This window comes from Vicugna pacos, chromosome 19 (assembly GCF_048564905.1).
Source record: "Vicugna pacos chromosome 19, VicPac4, whole genome shotgun sequence".
Lineage (NCBI taxonomy): Eukaryota > Metazoa > Chordata > Mammalia > Artiodactyla > Camelidae > Vicugna > Vicugna pacos.
In genome coordinates, this window is record NC_133005.1 from 4,263,217 (window position 1) to 4,285,185 (window position 21,969).

At 49.3% G+C, this 21,969-nt stretch overlaps 1 protein-coding gene across 5 annotated transcripts in view; it reads right to left on the reverse strand.

Moving 5' to 3' along the window:
* The window catches only part of SEC23B (SEC23 homolog B, COPII coat complex component), a 35,203-nt gene that overhangs the window by 8,843 nt on the left and 4,391 nt on the right, over positions 1-21,969 (reverse strand). For 4 of the 5 annotated variants that reach the window (XM_072943746.1, XM_072943747.1, XM_072943745.1 and 1 more), the window contains exons 4-17: positions 20,188-20,274; positions 18,745-18,981; positions 18,532-18,617; positions 17,440-17,584; positions 16,877-17,035; positions 16,420-16,535; positions 13,540-13,663; positions 12,422-12,502; positions 8,253-8,342; positions 7,429-7,535; positions 6,094-6,247; positions 3,381-3,458; positions 805-966; positions 391-477 (exon numbers count right to left, since the gene is read on the reverse strand). In XM_072943746.1, coding sequence (XP_072799847.1) covers positions 391-477; positions 805-966; positions 3,381-3,458; positions 6,094-6,247; positions 7,429-7,535; positions 8,253-8,342; positions 12,422-12,502; positions 13,540-13,663; positions 16,420-16,535; positions 16,877-17,035; positions 17,440-17,584; positions 18,532-18,617; positions 18,745-18,981; positions 20,188-20,274 — 1,713 coding nt within the window. The remainder of the gene's footprint in view (positions 1-390; positions 478-804; positions 967-3,380; positions 3,459-6,093; positions 6,248-7,428; positions 7,536-8,252; positions 8,343-12,421; positions 12,503-13,539; positions 13,664-16,419; positions 16,536-16,876; positions 17,036-17,439; positions 17,585-18,531; positions 18,618-18,744; positions 18,982-20,187; positions 20,275-21,969) is intronic. The other variant, XM_072943748.1, reaches the window with a different exon arrangement.

Below are 21,969 nucleotides of genomic sequence, written 5' to 3' on the forward strand. Positions count from 1 at the left end.
TAACGGCTGCACCAAACTGCATTCCCAAAACAGTGCAGGAGGGCTCCCTTTTCTCCACACCCTCTCCAGCATTTGTTATTTGTAAACTTTTCAATGATGACTATTCTGACCTGTGTGAGGTGCTATCTCATTGTAGTTTTGATCTGCATTTCTCTAATAATTAGCTATGTTGAGCACCTTTTCATGTGTAGCAAGTAATATTAACATTGCTAATTATACAAATCCCCCCAGGGATCTGAAAAAAGATTTTATTCACTAGCATAAAAGCCAGTGTACTCATTAAAATAAACTGTGGGTTTTCTAAGGCCAATTTTTTTTCCAAATGTCATAAAAACCTAGATTAATAAAAAATGAAGAACAATAGTAAAGAAAGAGACAGCACCATCTTACCTCACCAAGATAAATGACGATCTGGAAGAAGGTATCCATCAGCAAGATTCTGTCAGGCAGAATGCTGCTGCTGTCCAAGAGCACCGGCTGCAGAACAAGGGCCATGGTGTGGGTCCCCCTTGGTCCCACGCGGCACCCCCGCCTCCCCCACATTCAATGTGTTATTATGTGACATAAACTGAGTATTTCTTGGATTACTTCCTTTCCTACCTTTCCTACCATTGAACATTTAGATTGTTTTCTAATTTTACACCTCCTGTGACTTCTTCCTATGTCTATTTTTTAATACTCAGAAAAAATGTTAAATTACTATAAAGACCCAACTTTTTTTTTTTTTTACAGTTTTGCTCTAAGATCGAACATGCTGAAAACAGTAACACATGTTCGGTGGTTCCGAGGTGGGAGACGCTGTACCTCTGGAGGCCCGTGGAAGGAGTAGGAGTAGAGGATGGGCTGGATCATGATGAGCGACTGGGTGAGGTCCTGCCGCGCAAAGTGGTGGCGGTAACACGACGACTCATCGGGGCTGTTGTTGAACACTTGAAGAAACGGAGATCTTCTAAGGTGGAACATGAACTGAAAAAGAGATGAGCGCGTGCAGCCGCAGCCTTCCCCGACCCCGACCCCGACACAGACCCGCCATCAGTCCCTGAAGCAGGAGCACCCAGACTTTCAGAACAAGGCCTCTGGGGTCTCACGAGCAGAAACACGGTGGTACCAGGGGCCAGGGAAGAGGGGCCGGGGAGCTGGTGTTTACTGGGTACGGAGTTCAGTTTCATGAGATGAAGTTCTGGAGACTCGCTGCACAACAATGTCAATGTACGTTTAACTAAACTGAACACTTAAAAATGGTTAAGACGGTTGATTTCACGTTAAGGGTTTTTCACAATTAGAAATAAAAGTGACTTTTAAAAAAGAGGGGGCGCTCCTGGGTATGTCAAAGCTTCCACAGGAAAGGGGCAAGGCAAAGCCGCATTTATTCCTGGGGTCACGGGGCCGGGTCACGGGGCCAGGTCACAGAGAGGGGGTGCTGCTCTGAAGAGGTCACCGCCCGGGGGTTAAAGGCACACCTGGGGTGGCATGTTATGAGCCCCAGTACAGAAAGCACAAGGATGATGGGGTGGGGGTGGAGGGGCAGCAGGCGGCTCCCCAAAGCCACTGGGGTGTAAAAGATGTGCAAGGCGAAGCCAGGAGCAGGGGAGAGGCCAGGGGGCCCAGACACAGGCAGGGAGCCGGGAGCGAGGAGCATGAGGGGAGGCGGCCAGACACACGGGGGGGGGGGGGGGGGCGGGGTGGGGGCGGGCTCCTTCCGATCCGAAGGCCAGGGGGAGGGCAGGGGGAGGGCGGGCTTCTAGCTCACGGTAAACAGCTGCCAGGTTGGCCAGGTGAAAACGAGCTGCCCTGAGGACACAGCTTCCCGAGCTGCTTTTGAATACAGTGAATCACGGGTTCCTCAGCAACCCCACTGACCTTGATGCCTCTTCTGTGCAGGGCACAAAGCCCTTGACAAGAATGATTTAACCCTCCTGATAACCCGCCCACCACCCAGTTTACGGGGGAGGACACCGAGGGGCCGGGCCGGCCCTGCTTCAGGCAGCCTGGTTGCAGACTGGCTCTGGCCCTCTCCCCTAGGTGCCTCGCAGAAGCAATCATAGAAACCATCTAACTTCAGTTTGAAACCGGGCTCTTCGGGGCCTTAGTGGATCCTCAGGCCCGGGGCGGGGGTGGAGGGTGCCGCGGTGGGACCCAGTGAGTGGACGGTGGGTGGGCACCGCCCGAGCAACACCAAGTCTGTCCGCTCTCCGTGCTGGCTTCGGAGGGGGTCTTCCTGAAGAAAGGATCCCACGGCTGTAAAAAGGCTGCCAGTCTGCCTCCAGGCTTAACCACTGAAGTTAGATGGCTTCTCAGATTCCTTCTGCCTTTCAGTCACTAGTGGCCTGGAGCCACTTTTCAGACCAACTCCCTCCCTATAATGTAGGAACCGAAAACCACAAGGGTCTGGGGCCTCATCCCTGCCAGCAGCAGCAGAGCCAGCGCTGGACCTCGGCCCCGACTCTGGCCCGTCCAGGCTCCTTCCCCAAGGCCAGCCAGCCTCAACTGCCTGGGCACAGGCCAGAGGGGCACATATCAGGGACTACTGAGCCTCACCCTGAGCCAGGGATCAAGGGACGTGACCTCTGAAGCCCCTCTTGAACCCTGGGAGTCCAAGCAATACAAGTTCATGACTGAAACCGGTGTCCCCCTTCCGGATCGAGCATTCAAAAGGACAGACACATTTGTGTACCTCAGTCTTAGCAAGGTCACTTAAAAATGAAAATCTGCTTCTTTCTACTTATCCTTCACTGAGGCATCCTTGAGAGAAGGGGGAAAAACATTGAGTTTGCCTCCAATTCCAGGAAGGCTGCACCCGTGAGGGCCCCACCTGACCACCCCGGGCTGGCCTGGGAGCTGGCTCACGCTCGCGGGCGGGCGCAGGGCCCGCGGAAACCCAGCACCAGCCTCAGCTCGCGCAGCTGAGCTAAGCCGCGGCCTCCTCGCCGCCGGACGGGGATGGGGGTTCAGGACAGAAGCACCCAACCCCACGCCGTGGCCTGACGCCGCAGCCACGCCTCCCCTGCATGACACCCAAACACCTGGCCACACGAGCGCGGGGACCAAGGGGAGCCGACTCCCGTGGTCCCCAGTCCCCACGCAGCCCGTCACGTTAGCTGCGGTCATGTGCTCCGCTCATCTCCTGTGGCTGCAGGCAGCTGACTGTCCACCCAGAACGGCTACAGCCACGATCCTGTCCTGCTCTCTGCTCGTCACCTCTGTCTCCCGCGGGGCTTGGGCACCGTTGGGCACAGAGACATGTCCTGAGGTGAACAACCTCCATCACCGACAGACAGAGTCTCCAAACACAGCAAGTCTCCACCGGACCCCGCGAGCAGCGAGGTTCATTTCTATCACACTTCATTCTTCCTCAGTTACTTAACGAAGAGATTACTTACCTGAGGATAAAGAGAGAAGGAATCTGATAACCTAAAGGAAGTGGGGTCTTCTTTGTTATACTGTCCAAACTTCTGACACTGTTGAAAGAAAATAAGAAGGAAAAAAAAAACTTAAGTGAGTGCCACCTGAGAAGTCCTTGGCGTAGGACGCCCCACGCCCCACGCCCCACCCTGCCCCTGCCCGCCCGAGTCCCAGACGAGCACCACTTGGCCCTGGTCACACAGACACGACACTCAGGTGTTGTTAAATGATTCAGCAGCTCGGGGGAGGGGCCGAAGAGGCTGCGATTCTAACCAGCTCCCAGGCTGCTGGCCAAGGACCACTCTGCTTGTGAGCGGCTGGGGGGCTTTCCCAGGCACCTCTCCCGCTAGAAAACCCTCTAAGGCCACGAAACCCTTGCAGTCACAGAGAACCCTTGATGCTCTGTCACTCCACCGCTCAATTTTCCTCCTTTCTTTGAGGCAAATTTCTGAACACTTTCTCTTTGTGCCTTTATTTCCTCTTTGTTTCCCACGTTCCTCTGGTCACTAGAAAATCAGGCTATCTGAAAGAAAGTGCATCTCTACAATGACCCTCCTTCCTAGCAAAGCCCTGCAAAGGCCTCACCTTCCCAAACCCCCCGCCACCACGAACGAAGTGACTTCCCACACTTCCTGAAACTCTCTCCTTCAGCTGCTAAAACAGCACTTTCCTAAACCTTGTCACCTCTCCAAATAATCCTCCTTTGCCTCGTTCAAGGGCCCCCTCCCCCCACCACCTCTGAACTCGCTGCGGGCTCCTCCAGGGTGAGTTCTTGGCCCCACGCTCCCACCCCCACTGCCTCAGCGACAAGTAACACGAGCCAGACTGGTGCCACCTGAACCCCTCCCGCGTCCAGCGCTGGCCTCTGACCTGAGCCTGTCAGGGCTTCTCCGGCACAGGGCAGCTTTCCTTGGAAGAGTGCTTTTCCAGTTCACATTCAAGAGAAATCAAATGATTGCATTAAAAGGGGTGGGGTCGCCTCCCTCCACTCCGAGGCTGCCCGCCTTTCCCCTGTCCTGCCCTCAATTCTTGCATTTACTCACACCTGAAACTCGAGTCAACACTGATTTTTTCATTTTTGAGTCCACATATAGTTTGACCGAATTTTACCACTTCTTCTCTCAGCATACATCCTGATTCCAAACCTCCTCTTCCCTCCAACTGTGCTGCCACCACCCTGGTCTCAGCCGCCTGGAGCCTGCAAAACCCTCCACTGTCTCCCTACCAGCAGTCTTTCCACCTCAAACTGATCTTAGACAGTGACAGGCAGTGTGAACACAGGAGTCGCGCTGGTATCACACCCCTGCTTGAGAAGCACACTTCAGTCTTCCCCTCTAACGCCGAGGCTGTGACCTAACTCTAAAGTCAAGGCTTGGCACGATCAATCTGCACCTTCACTGCTGCACCCCCACCGCACAGGCTGGCCACCTGTGACAGTTGTCCCTTCCGTGTCCCCAGTATAAACAGACGCACAGCTACATCCCTAAGGCTGGCCTGTGCTGAGCCCTCCACTTGGTAAGGCTTGCCTCCTACTTTTTAAAAAGACTTGATTTGAGGCTCACTTCTCACATGAAGCCTTTGCCAACCACCTGGACCCGCTGCTTGATTTCAAATTGTTTAAACGTTGACATTCCCTGAGAAAATGGTTCCACAGGACAGCAAGGGCACACGTGGGCTATACTAGGTTAAAGAGGTGCTGTTACTGGGTCTCTCAGTGCCTCTGATCACTAATCCGTGCTGTGAATTTCCAAGATGGTAAGATCACATGGTATGTCAGCTACTGACTTACTCCTTCGTGGCTTCAAACTTACCCTTTTTGCCTGCCGTGAGATGGATGCAGGCCCTTCCAATCTTCCTCCTCTGCCAGCTGCCTGGTGCTGGCAGCTCCCCCAGGGCTGAGCAACGGCAGCCCCCGGCCCCCCTGTGCCTCTGGTGAGACACTCCTGGTGAAGGGTTTCCTTGGCACCATAGAGGGTTGATTTCCGTCCAGTTCTAGAAGGTGAATTTCTACCCAGTCCCTCCTGCAGGCCCCCCGGCAACGTCTCTGCCCTGAGAGACTCGGTGGGCCGTGGCCGTGGCCCCGGCCGAGTCTAGAGCGGCCCTGAGAGCGGGGCGTCTTCCTTGGGTGCTCACCTCAGCCCAGAAGTAGTGCCCCTTGGATCTGCTGGTCCTACGCTCCCCAGGCTTCTCTTTACCTCTGACCAGCCGACTCCTCGTTATTCTAACCCCTTGTTGCAGCAGTAGTTCCTTACATACGACTTCCCCTGTTTAAATCACCATGTGGTTTCTCTCTCCTGATTCCACAAGAATGACACATTAGGCAGCTCCTTACATTCACTGGGCCGTGGACCATTTCCAAAACACCCTTCTACGGTCTGGAGGGAAAATACAGACCCACAGCATTCACAGTGACTCATCTAAATCAGCTTTCAACACACTCAGATTTGCATTGTTATCCACACGGCCTGTGAGTGTTGTCTCTCCCCAGCTGTAACTACGCCCTCATGGGGAAGATGCACATTTAACACTTCCTTCACATCATGCTCAGAAGGTCCAGCGTTTGGCATGAGGTAAGCAACCAATAAAATTCTTATTTATTGACTGTATAAAATAAGTTTAAATGACAGTTTTCCATTCCCAAAGGTAGAGCAGAGACCAAGACTGAACGCAGGGCCACTGTTCCCAACTCACCAGTCGGATGAGCTGTCGGTCCAGCCACCGGAGCACGTCCGGGCCCTCCTCCGACTCCGCTCGGAACACCCCCAGCCGCGCCATCAAGACCGCTGCGGCCTCCTGGTCAAACGCTGCCTCGATGTGCTTGAGCTGACTCTGTGCATCTGCCCAACTGACAGTTCCAGAGTTAGTGCCCCATGTGCGGCCAGGAAAGGCCCGAGCCAGCTCCCCGGTGCAATGCAGACAAAGAGTGACTATGAAGATGTGTGTGTGTGTGTGTGTGTGTGTGTAAATGCACACAAGCATACACATGCGTGCGATGGAATATTACTCAGCCACAAAAAAGAATGAAATTCTGCCATTTACAGCAATATGGAAGGACCTGGAGAGTATTATGTTTAGTGAAGTAAGTCAGATAGAGAAAGACAAGTACAAAACACTCCACATTATCACTTATAAGTGGAATCTAAAAAATGAAACGAATGAATGTAACAAAACAGAAGCAGACTCACAAATACAGAGAACAAATTAGTAGTTACCAGTGGGGAGAGGGAAGGGGGGAGGGGCAGAAGAGGTTAAAAACGACTATGTATAAAATAAGCTACAAGGATACACTGTACACCACAGGGAATACAGCCAGCGTTTTATAATAACATTAAATGGAGTACAACCTATAAAAATTTCAGGGGAGAGGAGAGGGTATAGCTCAGGGGAAGAGTGTGCGCTTAGCACGCTTGAGGTCCTCGGTTCAATCCCCAGTAACTCCATTAAAAAAATAATAATAGTTATAAAATTTTCAAACCACTATGTTATTCACCTAAAACTAATATAATATACTAAATCAACTATACTTCAAAAAAGAAACTTTTTTCAAGATAAAATAGAATGAATGAGGGAGCGGCTTTTATGCACTGACATGGAAGGTGTCCTCGGCACGTGACTGAGAAGAGCTAGGAACACGCTGCTGCGAGCCGCCGTCACGCAGACAGCGCGCGCACGGTACCCGCGGGCCTGCGAAGTTCAGTGCCACTTTGGTCACAGCACTTTACCTCCGTGGAGAGTGATGGAGACCCATTCTTTACCTAATTATGTGCTGCTTGAATCTTTTACCTTAGGTGTATTTATGGGTTACTTATTTGATAAACACAATAATGAGAAATAATTTTTAATGAACAAATTCCTATTGAAAGAAGCCTCTTCGAGGCCAGGGTCTACAGGCCTAACTGGACTGGCCAACAATGCCTCTCCCTCCTCCTCCTCCTCTGACCAAATAGCGGGGGCTGGCGAGAGCCACCCAACGCGATTACAAAGATAAACCAGTGGGTCAACAGAAAGGCAGGCGGGGGTGCTCACTTGCGGGCGACAGTGGTGACACGGATGCGCCTCTGGGTGCTGGAGTGCTGGTAGTGCGTGACGAACTGGACTGCGCCTCGGCCTCCCTGTGGGATTGGGGCATTGTGCTGCAGGGCGAGAGGCCATGCACCCCGTTACTGTCACAGCGAGACACTCACACAAGGTCACAGGGCCCACGTGCTCCTCCAAAGGCGACCCACACGGCGGTGACAATAAGGCTCCTGGTGCATCATGAATGGTGCACTTAAGACCCGGGCAGTTCACTGTGTGTGACTTTTACCTCAAAAAAAAAACCATGTTCAAATAAATACTGAACTCAAGTTAATGATACACACGCTTAGGTGTTTAGGGATGGAAGACATTGACGACTGCAATTTGCTCCAAAATACGTCACAAATACAGGGAATTGAGGGACGGACAGATATGTGACAGAGCAAATACGGCAGAACGTTAATTACAGAACCTAAGTTGTGGATAGACGCGTGTTCACTGCACAATTCTACTAATTTTTCTGTATGTTTGAATTTTTTTAAATAAAATACTGGGGGAAAACTGACACACTCAAAAATTCACCAATATTATGATGGCTGATAAAAGCCACTCTTCTTCTGAAGACTATCAGTTTAACAACAAGGTGACAAAAAATAGTTTGCTGTCTGACTCCAACCAAACACTGGAAGAAGAAAAGCAGATCACGCCAGACTGGTATCGAGCCTAACACAAGCACAAAGGAGCATCAGTCTGCGGAGAAAGAAGCCACCAGTCTGTGATAACCGGGAACCACCACACTGGGGCAGGACCGTTCACGAGGAAACCCAACCCACCTGACTGACCACTTCGAAGTAGATGCCGAGTGTAGAGGTGGGGTCCAGGCCACAGATTTTCCACTGACTCGTGCCACCCACACCAAGCTCCTGGGGGTGAAAAGAGGAATTAAAAAGAAACGAAGAAGATATTCCTGTGGTTAACTGCTGATACAAAGTGCCGACTCTGAGAAGGGCAGGCTCCGTAGAGTAACTCAATCCAAATGAAAACTTCAGTTTAACTGAAAAAACACAGTCACGGACCAGAACAAAGCTTAACATTTATTCGAGTACTTTAATATTAAGCTTTTTTATATTGGTACTGCGATCAGTTTTCATGACATCATTGAGACACATCTTTATACACACACACACACACACACACACAAAGTACCTGATGTCAGCTGAGACAATCAAGGCAGGGATGGGGAAGAAGTAAACAGCAGAGAAGAAAAAGAATGATCGACTTGGCCTGAAAAACTTATGTCCTTCTTCCATCATTATCAGAACAAGAAATAATTACAGAATGTCAGCTGTTAAATACTAATTTTTAATCCAATTCCTTTATGTAAAAGTTACATGTAAATTCTTGGTAAGAGAATTGAGATTTTAGTCTTGGGAAAGCTGCTTTTTATTGACTAGCTGACTGGCTCCCAGTGATAAATATGAGGTTCACTAAAACGTGAAGAGTACCAGTGCTTTAAGCATGGCATCTAGAAAAAGAGGCTGCTGGTGTCAAGTACCCAGAACCATTAAGACAGAAGATCACTAGCCTCTGAAACATACACTCCAGAGACAGTGACTAGACACATTTTAACGTCTCATGATGGTACGGAATACCGCCCTTAGAAAGGAACGTGACTGTGCATTAAGAGAGTCATGGCATCTCTTCTGTGTTACTCTGAATCCACCCAAACTGTACACTGTCGGCTGAGTACAGCTGACATCAGTCTGGTCTCTACAAAGCCACGCCAGGAGCTGGGCCAGAGCCAGCAACCTCACAACGGAGGCGGTCGGAGGGGAAAGGGAAGGGCCTTAGGAGAAATGACAGCACAGCTCTAAGGTGGAGAGTGGGGAGGACACCCTGTGTTTCATGAGTGTTTCCTACGCAAGATCATGAGGTGGATGGATCTGAGTGTTCAACTTCCCTTTGGGGACATTTTCTAAAAGATTCAGGTGACATCTGCTAGAAAGTGAAGGCTACACCCAGGAAAAACGGCAAAGAAGTAAAAGGAGCTTGCCTGCCTCCCTTCCTTGCCTTGCTAATCCCTTCTCTCGAACCTCTCTCCACATCTACCAACTCCATTATTAACATATGGAACTTCTTAAAGTTTCACATCAAGGGGTTCAGAACAGGCCACCCCAAAATACACTGCGCTGGCAGAGGGATCACTTTAAGCTGAAGGTAAGGTTTTAAAAGCAGACGTGAGAAAACTCCCTGCGTCCCTCCTGCTGGGAGGGCAAGGGGTTCTTAGTCACCGCAGACAACTCTACACACTCGTCAGCCCGCAGGTAGCGCCACAGGACTCTCCGCACCAACTCCTGCTAAAGCCGCCGCGTCTTCCACCAGCTCGCCCCAGCTAGCTCCTTTTCCACAATCTGCCCTTGCCTGGTCACTCTTCTATTAATTCACTTTTTGTTAAGATGCAACATAATCCCAAGTTCTAACCACTCCTCTGAGTTACTCATCACTGAGTCTGTATGTTTTTCTCTTTGTCAGTCTAATTTGCAGGGTCCAAGCCAATGAAACTAAGATGGGTTGAGGAAAAAGATAAATTTTCCTCTCCTGTAGCACCAACGCCCAGGTGTGGCCACAAACCCGCCAGAGCCCCATGTGTACATTTTCTTGCTAACACGCAAATTCCTTATGCAGCAATTCACCCTGCCTTTATCAAAAGAACTGTAAAAATGGAATTAGGAAATCACCATTTTATTGCAATTCAAATACACTGATTCAACGGACGCTAAAATCATCAGGTGAAAGGCTGTTGGCAAACAAGCCAACAAGGTTGTTCAAACAACCTTGAACAATCATGAACGGATTTCCCGCTCGTGGCAAAAAGGAAACGGCCCCTAAACCAAAAGATGTGCACAGCCATCACCTCACCACAACCACTCAGCGAAACTGAGATGAGGTACACAGCCCACTCAGGGAGCGGGTCATGGGGGACAGAAAGGTTTAACCGAATCCAATTGTTAATCTAACCTCCACTTCACAGGAAATACGGGGGTGACAGAAACAAGTCAGAAAAGGGAACAGACGTGCAGGACCTGAGACACTTGATTACAGAAGACACCTGGCACTTGGCGCTATCTCTTCAACAACCAAGATCATCAAACAAGACAAGCAAAAAACTATAAACGAACAAAATGACAGGAAGACCATTCTAGGTTTTAAAAGCCTAAGGATGTATAGTATCAGACACAACGCTGCTCAGAGGGGGAAAAGCCACAAAGGGCACCTGGAGGGGAATCAGGGAAAGAACATGATCAAATGCTTCATGATATCAGGAAATCAGTTTCCTTAAACTTGATAATAACATGGTACAAGGGGGGAGAGCCGACTCAGTGGTAGAGCGCATGCTTAGCATGCACGAGGTCCCAGGTTCAATCCCCAGTGCCTCCATTAAAATTATAAACAAGTAAACCTAATTACCTCCCCCACACACACACACAAAATAACGTGGTGGAAGACCCTTGTCTAAAGCAGGTGCACACTGAAACACTGAAAGATTGTCAACATGCCTGCAACTTGTTTTCAAAGGCTCTGCAAAAATATGATGAAGAGAATACGGCAAAATAGAGAATATCAGAAAGATAACGCATACGTGGCAAAAAAAGAAGACAGAGCAATTATGACAAAATGCCAGCACTACTGGCTCTGGACGGCGGGGACACAGGAATTCACTACGCCCTTCCCTCAACTTCCCTGCTGGTCTGGAAACTGCACTTCCCTCCTCTTTGCATCCTCCATCGTCCCTGCAAAAATCTCAGTCATCCTTGCTGGATCCCAGAACAGTCAGTTTGTACTAACTTATAACACCTTCTTAGGCAGGTTTTAAGTCTATGGAAAATGTCTGGACAGGGCAGCCTTCCAGTGCCCCGCCGAGAAACAGCACAGCCCCTCAGTGCACGGGCAGCACGAGGTATTCATCAGACGGGCCTGGGGCAGCACCCCGCCCCACCCAGGGGATTACAGGAATGTTCTTGCCTCTGGCAACTTGGACAAAAACTTAATCCAAGTGTAGTCACTAAGTGAACAGTCACTGCTGCTGAAAACAAAGATGACGATGTGGAAGATGAAATCTAGAGGGGGGCCCCCTTGTGCCAGGCACCGCTCTAAGTGCTGCCAGGGAACTACTCTGTTAACCCTCCGGACAGTGCTGGAAAGTAAGCAGCCATTACTGTCTCCATTTCCCAGATAAGGACGCTGAACCCCAGAGCGATGAAGCACCTTGCTGGGACTGCGCGGCCACCAGGGGGCAGACCTGAGCCAAGTCCACGTCCAGTGATAGTGTCCACTCACTTGTTGAAGACGACACTCAGGGGAGGATGTAACTGTGCTAATCCAGCCCAGAGCCACCCCGGACGGGCCTCACTGGACCCAAAGGTCTGCCCCTTGGCAGCTAAGGTGTCATCAGAGGAAGTGGGCCATCAGCCAAGCACCTCCCCACCTCATGTGAACTGAACTTTGTTCCCATGGACTCAAAACCTGTCACCCAAGGAACACTGATGCCTGCACACACCACAGCGTCACCCACTGCCCACCAGGCTCAAAACAGTCTCTGAGAATTGAGACAAAGGTACCCCTTCCAAGGGCAACAAGCCCACGGACCATCCCTGAAGGGTTTCGCTGAAGGTCTGCCTTGTGCTGAGCAGAGCACCCGGCGGCGCCCTGGCGCAGGGGGCAAGGGGACCTGGGCTCCAGGTCCTGTGTCAGCACTGACCCTGAGCAAGATACTTAGCCTCTCTGAGCCTCCGTTTTCTCCTCTCTGACCATTCAGACTCGGGGGTGGAAAGATAGGAATGACACTGCCCCTCGGGGCTGTGGTCGTCAGTAAGTCAGCCCGCCCCTCCTCACCGCAGACGCATACCCACAGGTGACACCACGCAAGGTCATCCATCCCCAAAGCATCTAAGGGGTCAAGTCCGGGCACAGGAGGTGCGGGTGATGGAAGGGTTTTCCTTACGTTTTCTGACACACACGGCCCTTTCACGTTCAGAGATACACACGGCCCGATGGCTCCCGCGATCTTCAGTTCCCGCGAGGTCTGAAACAGAATTTCATGAGAGTATGCAGTTAAAAATCACCAAAAACCACCCGATCACAAAGGACACAACTAAAACTTGGGGGAAGACTAGGGCAGGGTTATCATTCTACCAAGAAAATCCTACAGGTATTACAGTATATGAACGGCCCCGTACAAGCTTCCCCAGGACCCTGCGAGCTGGTCAAAGCTTTCAGGAAACCCTCCTTTGGAAACAGCATTATCTTTGTTCCAAAGATGATGCAGCATCTTCCGCGTGCTCGGCTGTGAAATCGTCGTGCACACAGAAGGCAGCAACTCCACCAACGGCACTGCCTTCTCCTCCAGTTCCACGAGCCTCACACAGTTCGTGACAATTTTCAATCAGCAAATGTGCTGCTTTGTGTTGCTTTAAAAATACTCAATTCATGAACTCCAACGCAACGACAAGGCCAACAACCCACCGAGAATTTAAATCTGAATTCATTTCAGCAAAGTTCACTCCTCTTCATCTTTCTAAAAAAAAACCCTCAAATGTTTGACACTGGTTTACAGTTTAACCTAAACGATTTAATAATGATCTCCAGTTGGCCAAGTAGTATTTCCAATCATATTTTCTAACGGCCCCTTGAATGTTTTCTCAGATGACGCAGAATCAAGCGTGCAGGGCGATCAGCCCCGACGTGGAAAACAGCCCCCGAACTCACGACGCTGCCCTGTGACCGGGCGCACTGGCTCGTCTGCAGGCAGGCACTACATGCAAACCACAGTCCTGCGCGTATGGCGGCCCTCACCGACGGCTGGGTGGACGCCCGGCCCACCACCCGTCTGGCCTGCTGTCCTAGAGCAGAGCAGAGCCTCCCGGGGAAGCGGACACTCTGTTCACAACACTGATAAACACACGGGCCACTCCCAAGAAGCAAAGGGATAGAATGAATACACTTTGTCGGGATATTTCGCTGGGACCCTTTTAACTAATCTTCAGATGCCTGGGTCCTGCAGGCTGAGGCTTCCCAAAGTCTATACTACTCTTTCATTCAAGTTTTAGAAATTTATTATACCTTTACTTCCAAAGTAGCACCAAATGCCATTCGGAAATGTCCATTAAAATCTTTACTAAAAATTCTTTGGAATGTCTGCTTGAAGAGAGAAGTGTTGAATGAATCTCCCATCACCATGTAGCCTCTAGGAGAGAAAAAAGGAAAAAGAGAGTGAGCATTTAGGATGACTGAAAGCCATTCAGATGCTTCCTTGGCACGTATGAACAATTACTTTACAGAAGAACAAAGCAAGCACGTCCATAAAAGCGCTTGTGATGAGGTAAATGGAAAAGAGCCAGCTCAGTTTGTACTAAGGAAAGACACTACGTTTAAACATTAAACACAGAACCCTTTAGAGCAGTGCTGTACTCTGATCACTGTGATGGCCATACAAACCCACAGAGAGGATAAAATCTCACAGAAGTATACAGACACACAAACTTTATAAACAATGCCACTCCTGGGCATATATCTGGAGAAACCTCTAATTCAAAAAGACACGAGCACCCCAATGTTCACAGCAGTAATATTGACAACAGCCAAGACATGGGAACAACCTAAATGTCCATCGACAAAGGACTGGATGAAGAAAATGTGATGTATATATACAATGGACTACTACTGAGCCATGAAAAAGAAAATAATGCCACTTACAACAACACGACTGGACCTGGAGACTGTCAGCCTAAGGGGAGCAAGCCAGAATGAGGAAGAAAACTAGCACACGATACCACTCATTTGTGGAATCTTAAAAAACGGCACCAATGATCTTATTTCCAAAACAGAAACAAGATCTACAGGCATAGAAAACAAACTTGTGGTTACTGGGGGGTTAAGGGGGTGGGAAGGGATAAATTAGGAGCTTGAGATTTGCAAATACTGCTATATATAAAATAAAAGTGCAAGGGTACAGCTCAGTGGCAGAGTGCACGCCTAGCACACACAAGGTCCTGAGTTCAATCCCCAGAACCTCCATGAAGAAAATAAGTAAACAAGTAAACCTAATGCCCTCCCCTTGAAAAAAAAATTTTTAAATAAATAAATAAACAACAAGGTCCTACTGTATAGCACGGGGAACTATATTCAATATCTTATAATAGCCTATAATGAAAAAATATGAAAAGGAATATATATGTGTATAAATGAATCACTATGCTGTGCACCAGAAACTAACACAACATTGTGAATCGACTATACGTCAGTAAAAAAATAACTGAGTGCACATAAAGGCTGGTGAGAGCACGCACGGCCTGTACTGTAGAAACTACATTGGAGCAACGCCAACTTCCTGGTTCTGACACCATGCTGTGTTTATGTAAGATGCTACCACGGGGAGCTGCGAGTTGAAAAGTATGAACAGACTTATTTCAAAATAAAAAGTTGAAAAAAAAAGGTGCTACAACTGGATAAGGTGTGAGCAGCACCAAGGAAACCGAGGCTGTGCTCCTCCTTGAAGGCAACGGGCTCCTGCAGCACAGCCCAGGCCACCCTGCCTTTGCTGGAAGTCGTCCCAAATGGCTGGCTCACTTCAAGCCATCAACGAGAACCTCAAAGTCTTTTTTTTTTTTAATGTCACTGTTAACATCTTTCCCTGATACTGTACTTGTGCGACAGGTGATGTGACCTAAACATAAACAGTGAGCTGTTCAGGAGTCAGACCCCACAGAGGACACGACAGGAGTGCTGGGCCCTCTCCACAGAAGTGTGCACACACGTGAACCCTGGTGTGTAAGCTGGGGGATGCTCACAAGCACACTGAAGCTGTCCTGTGATGTTCCAAGACAAGAGCTCCTGGATGGCACGGGGGCAGTCCACCTTATTAAAAGAACTCACAGGCATAGCCATGTTGGTGTCACCAAGATGTGGGTCCCAGCTTCCACCCTCCCCCCTCCACTCAGCGAGGACCAGCAGCACCACCTGGGAGCCCAGTGGACACGCAGGATCCAGGGTCCACCCAAGGCTCTAGGCCAGTGGTTCTCAAACTAAATTGTGTTTGAATGATTCCCAGGGAATTTGCACACAAACGCGGGTTTTGAGACAAGGTTCAGCTGAGGCTCAAGATGCTGCCTGTGCTCAGCCACGCCGGGAGCAGGAAGGGCCCACACCAGCGGTTCTCAAACTCTGCTCCACATCGGAAACCCTCGGGAACCTTAAACCTGCTGATGCCCAGGCCATGCCCCATGCTAACAGCCCAGAATCTCTGGGGAAACAAGACCCGAACCAAGAGTAGTTTGTAGGGTTCCCAGGTGATTCTGATGTGCGGCGGCTCAGCCCAGCACTGCACATCAGTGGTTCTCCAGCTCTGTGTGCACCAGAATCCCTGGAGAGCTTGTTAAAACCGACTGCCAGGCTGCATCCTCAGTCTCTGATTCGGGAGGCGTGGGGTGAGGCCCGGGTGTGCACATGTCTAGTCAGCCCCCACAGGCCCTGAAGGCAGCTGGCCGGGCACCACTCCTGGGCAATGAGGACGTGGGCTCCAAGCACGCCCCGAGCAGCGCCCTCCGGGCCGAGCATGTGCGGCTGTTAGCAGGTGCGGTCAGTAAACCGGGCGAAGGCGCTCCCAGTTGCTCTGGCATTTAGACCTATTCTCCCCCATTCTCACAAGGCAGTGCTGAAGGCCAGGCCCTCCACACCTGCCTTCTTGCCCTGCTGTCTGTAACAGCTCTAAGGGAGAAGTCAAGTTACTGAGACACGACATGTTCACAGTGAACCCTGACCTCCAGTTGATCACAGCTTCTCCCTCCAAGAGGCCCACACACCCTCCCCGGCCCCTGAAACCCAACCCGGAGCCCGTGAGAGCACACCCAAGCCAGCCTTGCCCACTGCTAGGGTTCCGTCACTCACTTCCCTTTCCTTCAAATGACCACTCTCACTTTCCCCAGGTATTCGCCGCCCACATACCCAGTAAGATTTGTGCAACACTTCATCTCCAAAAGGCCAGTCTGATCAAGGGCACAGGCGTAAATATCAATGCAGTGACCGTTCGCAGCTGCTCGGTTAGCAAGCATCTCGTAGTGCTGGGAAGACAGAAGAGCCATCTTGACGGAGCGGCAGCGTTACTCACCAGGCAAGCCTTACTACACCGAAGGGATGCCATCAGAGGAACACGTGGACAATTTTCTTTGTGACATCCAAATAAAATAAAAGTGTAGTTTTCAACCTCAAAATTGTTTAGTAGTTTTAAGGTCACACTAACTGAGGTCTCAGAACGGGGACAGACACTAACATCTGGAAGGTCATCTTGGCAGGAGCAACACACCACCCACAGGGCACGGCCTCGGAGGGCCAGCTGGCCCCCAGCGCGGCCTAGCCCCGGCCCTGGGCCACCACCCGAGTGCCTGCGGCCGGGAGCACCTACCTTGGTCGCCTTCTTCATGAAGCGTGCGTTATCTTTCTCAATATCGTGCCAGGAACGGATGGGGACCTTTAACTCATCTCCAACCACCATGCCAGGCCCTTGGGTGGGGGGACCCCCCATAAACAGCATAATCCGGGCGCCCGTGTTTGGGAAAGTGCCCTAAAGCAATAAATGGCAGCATTTTAGAAACACACAGCCCACCCCAAGTGTGTTTCACTTCCCCCAGAAGTGCTCCCAATGTGAGTTCTCAGCTGCCGTGAATACCGACGACACTGCAAGACAGCTGCCCCTCTCTTCCAACCAGAGGGTCTGGCACACCTTTCTTCATTTACTGGGAGCACTTCTCAGTGCCCTAAAGGCCTTTTGTTTCTCATGAAAACTCTGTAGGTTCGAAACATCGAGGGCCTCTTTGGTGGGGAAAATAATAATGATTGAAACACATCCTGATAAGTCAACCCTGTCAGCTGATTTACACCACGACTGGTTTTCAAACAAGGCCCACAGAGACACCTTCTGCGAGCAAGCCTGCACGGTGCGCGAGGGCCCGGTCAAGCCTGCGTTACCTCCAGCAAGCCGACAGCAATGGACACGGCCACACCGGTGGACCGCAGAGGCCTCTTCCCCTGAGGTACGGGCCACGGGTCCCTCTGCAGCTCCCCGAGAAGATCTGTGAGGTTCATGTCGATCTTGTGCACGGGCTGCAGAAATCTGCATGATTTCGAATGAACACATGAACCCTGGTTTAATCAAGCACGCTGGTCTTCAGTCCCATGGGACACATGGTTACTGCTCTTCAAATTAAGTATCAGGGTAGAAAAAACTCACAGCTGTTTTTTTCCTCAATGTTCTCTCTCACTACAAACCCGAAACAACTCAAAACAGTTTTATTCGGGGATATAATTTAAAGCCTAATGTGTAGCAATTTACACGTGCAGCATTAGAAAAGAATCAATTTAAATAGAAGCAAATCAACTTAATTAAATTTTAAGCAGCAAAGAAATCCCAAACACATGCCTAACATGAACTCAGTCCACATAAAGCTCATGTACGCGGACAACTTCATCATTTGAAAGATTCAATTTGTTTTTCTCCTGAGTTGTGACAGTAATACAGAAACACCCATTTCTTACTGGAGCGGGAGGCTGTCCCCAGCTTCTCGGGCAACGCACTTTATCATGTTTGCTGACTGTTAACCCAGCCCCGGGCAGCCCTAGGAGAGCAACGGGCCCCGTGAACCCAGTGCCTGGTCTCAGGTTTGCAGGAGGATGCCCAAAAGAAGCCTTTCCAGTTTCCCCGGCTTTACTTAAGAACCAAAAAACGACAACAGCGTGTGTGTAAGAGGGGAGTGACTGCATAAAGAGGTCTCAAAAGACCTGTAATGACACTAAGAGGAAAACCATTCTGAGCAAATCTGCCACCCGTGTACATATACACGTGTATTTATGCAGATCATATATAATAGTAATTTAGTCATAAGTTTCAAGTATATGCTGATGCATCATGTTCATTATTAAACATTAAATACAGGTTAGGCTTATTAATCTTTTGTTTCTCCTCCAAAAATAAGAAAACAAACCCTCCCGCATCATCCTCCCTCTCCCCCAGCAAGCACCACGCAGGCTGGCTGCGGGCGTGCGGGGCTCCGGGGGTCTCACCTGCTGGAGACGAAAGGCTGCTCGTGCGGCTGAGCAGGTTGCACCGGCTGCACAGGCACGGTGGGCTTGGTCAGGCCCAGCATATCCTAAACAGACCACAAAGATTCATTTCCCATAATGCTAAAGGTGAACGACTAATTTTTTTTTTCCTTTTTCCTAACCAATTTTTCAGAAATCTCCTCGCTCCGGCCTGGGTACAAGCAAGGCCCAAACCTGTATCTGCTTTGCAGTTAAATCCTTGGTGCCCCGGAAGACGTAGCTCTTGGAGATTCCTTCGCAGCTGAGTTCGTGCACCTGCACCATCCTCCCAAACGTGATCAGACCCACCAGAGAGTCCGGAGGAAGGAGACTCAGGGACATTTGCAGGGATTCTTTGAGTGCTTGAAGGTCATCCTCTTCCAGGCACGTGTCGACCACGTAGAGGAAGATCAGAGGGCACTGAGGACCCCGCTTTATGCAAAGGAAGACAATACAATGGTCATTGTACATAGACCCCACCAGCTCTTCTGAAAGCAAACCAGGTACGTCAACAGCAAGTCCTGATTTATGTGTAGGTCAGAGACGAGGACACCTCAACACACCTCTGCTTACCTCTGCTTAAACGACAGGTTCTAGCAAAACAAACTGGGTGTAAAAGCTGTTTGTATCCAGTAACTGATTCCCCGTTTCTGAAGGCCAGACATTGCCCCAGGCCCTGCCATCCGTGAGTGAACTAAGAGGACACAGGCCCATCTGCCAGGGGAGCTAGCTCTCTGGAATGGAAACAGGAAAGGGGGTTGTGAATGCCAGGAGGGAGGTGGGGGCTGGCTCCACCAATAAATGGGACGTCAGGGCAGCCTTATTAAGAAAGTAACATTCGAGCAAACAGCTGGAGGAGGAGAGGGAGAGAGCAATACAGACACAGGGAAAGAGCCCCAGCCTGAGGGGTAGCCGGAGCAAAGGCCCAGGGGCACGTCTACTCCCGGCACCCTGAGCAAAGTCAAAGAGGCCCCCTGGAGCTGAACGAGGACACTGAAGCAGCTGAGGTGGGGTGATGAGGGGGCCAGCTCACACAGGAATCTGAAGGCTGTTACTCTGGGTGGAAAAGGAGACATTTTCGCCCTTGGAGGTCCCTGAACACAGATGTAATGTGGTATGTTTTTAAAGAGTTACTCTGGCTGCTGGGTTAAGGATAAACTATAAGTGGGCAAGGGTGAGATCAGGGAGAAGGGTTAAGAGACTCCCCTAGTAACTCACGTGGGAGGCGGCACCGGCCCAGAACAGGAGAGGTGGGGAGAAAGAAGCGACTGGGTTCTGGGTCAAATCTGACTATAGACTGGGATCTCCTCATGGATTAGACGTGGGGTATGAGAAAGAGAGAAGTCAAGGATGAACCTAATGATTTTATGCTAAACAACCAGAAGATGGGGTACCAACAGCTGAGATGGAGAAGACTGTGGAGGACAGGGTTTGAACCCAATTGGTGCTGCGTTTTTTGTGGCCTTCTAACGAGACCCGAGAACAGGGCCAGACATGCACACGCACCATCAACAGAACCTAGTGTTCAGGACCCTCTGCCCTCACGGCTTAAATCCCCCACACAGGCAAGAGATGCAGAAGACAAAGTGTTTCAAGAGAAACTCAGCTCTTAGCAGGGCTCATTAAATGCATGATTACCTGAACAACGTACTCGATTGTAGAAAACTGCGGCATGAGTTCAGCAGGCTGATTCACCTCGGATATGCCTGCGTACGCTGGGGGGAACTGCAGACACAAAACAATGCTCTATGAGGCTGAAAGATACAGTACGCCTTTTACTTTCCATTTATAAAAACAGTTAATGACCACGTTACTAATTCTGAAAGCACAAAACAGAGAACATGTTATTAAAATAGAAAAATCAGGATTTAAAATCTATAACCCTATACTTTGATAATAAAATAATAAATAACATCTATACCCTGCTCTATGTTTCTACCATATTGTAACTTTTCTTAAATGCAGCTTTAGATTATGTTGTAACTTCTAAATGATTAAAACACACACTATTAAAAACCATTTCCTAAGTGTTGCCTTGAAAGTGAAGGGCTGAGATTTTAGCCCTTCATCAATAGTCTACGTGGGAGACTGAAGCTTCCCCTTGGGTTTATTAGTCTAGCTGTCATCAATAAATACATGTTCATTGCAGAAAAACTGGCAAGTACAGTATATTTATAAGAAAAGAAAGAAGAAACCCCTTACACTCCTATTACCAGGAGGCAGCTACTGCCAACATCTCGGCCGATTCCCATCCACACTTTTTCTCCTTAAGGACAGCTGAGATCATCTTCTACCCACAAATTTGCAACCTGCCTTTTGTGCTTCACATAACATCATAGGTGTCTTCTTTTGTTTTTAAAATTCTGCAAATGTTTTAAATTTATAGCTTGTAGGTTGATTTTTTTTTTCCTGCAACGTTTTAATAGCAGTGTGACACCACAAATTTTACCATTTTAATTTTTTTCAGTGTACAGTTCAGTGACGTTAAATACACTCAGAATGTTGTGCAGCCATTTCCACCATCCACCTCCAGAATGCTTTTCATCTTGCAAAACAGAAGCTCTGCACTTATTAAACAGTAGTGCCCCATTTTTCCACCTGGCCCCTGGCTGGCAACTAACACTCTATGTTCTGTCTCTGAGAGTCTGACTCCTCCAGGCATCTCGTATAAATAGGATCACACGGTACTCGTCTTTCTGTGACTGGTTATTTCACTCAGTACAGTATCGTTAAGGTTCATCCACACTGCAGCATAAATCAGAATTTCCTTCCATTTTAAGGCTGATTAATTTTCCTCTGTACGTGCAGACCACACTTGCTTGCCCGTTCATCTGTAAGCATCCGGGCACGTGCGTGCTTTAGCCATCGTGAATAATACTGCTACGAACACGAGACTACAAGTATCTCTTCAAGACCCTGCCTCCAGTTCTTTTCGGTATGTGCCCAGAAGTGGGAATGCTGGACCATTTGGTAAACATCACTAGTACCTAGTGATGCTGAGCATCTTTTTATGTGCTTACTGGCCAAATATACATCATCTTTGTAGAGATATCCATTCAAGTCCTTGGTCCATTTCGGAGCTGGGTTTTCTCTTTGCTGTTGAGTTTTAGGGGTTCTCTATATACTCTAGACATTAGTCCCTTATTAGATATATGATTTGCAAATATTTTCGCCCATCCTGTGGGTTGCCTCTGATATGCTGCTGACATTGTCCTTTGATGCCTTAGAATTTCCACAATAAATTATATTAAACACAGACACCAATTCTGAATGTAACAGGGTGTAGGAATGTTTTTAAGATTTGCATATCGCTCATGGAGATAAATCTTGAACAGTATCTGCTTCTAGTTCCCAAGTCTAGACTTAGTCATCAACCGCACACGGGTCTCTTTACCACTGAACTGACAGTGCGCTGTATCT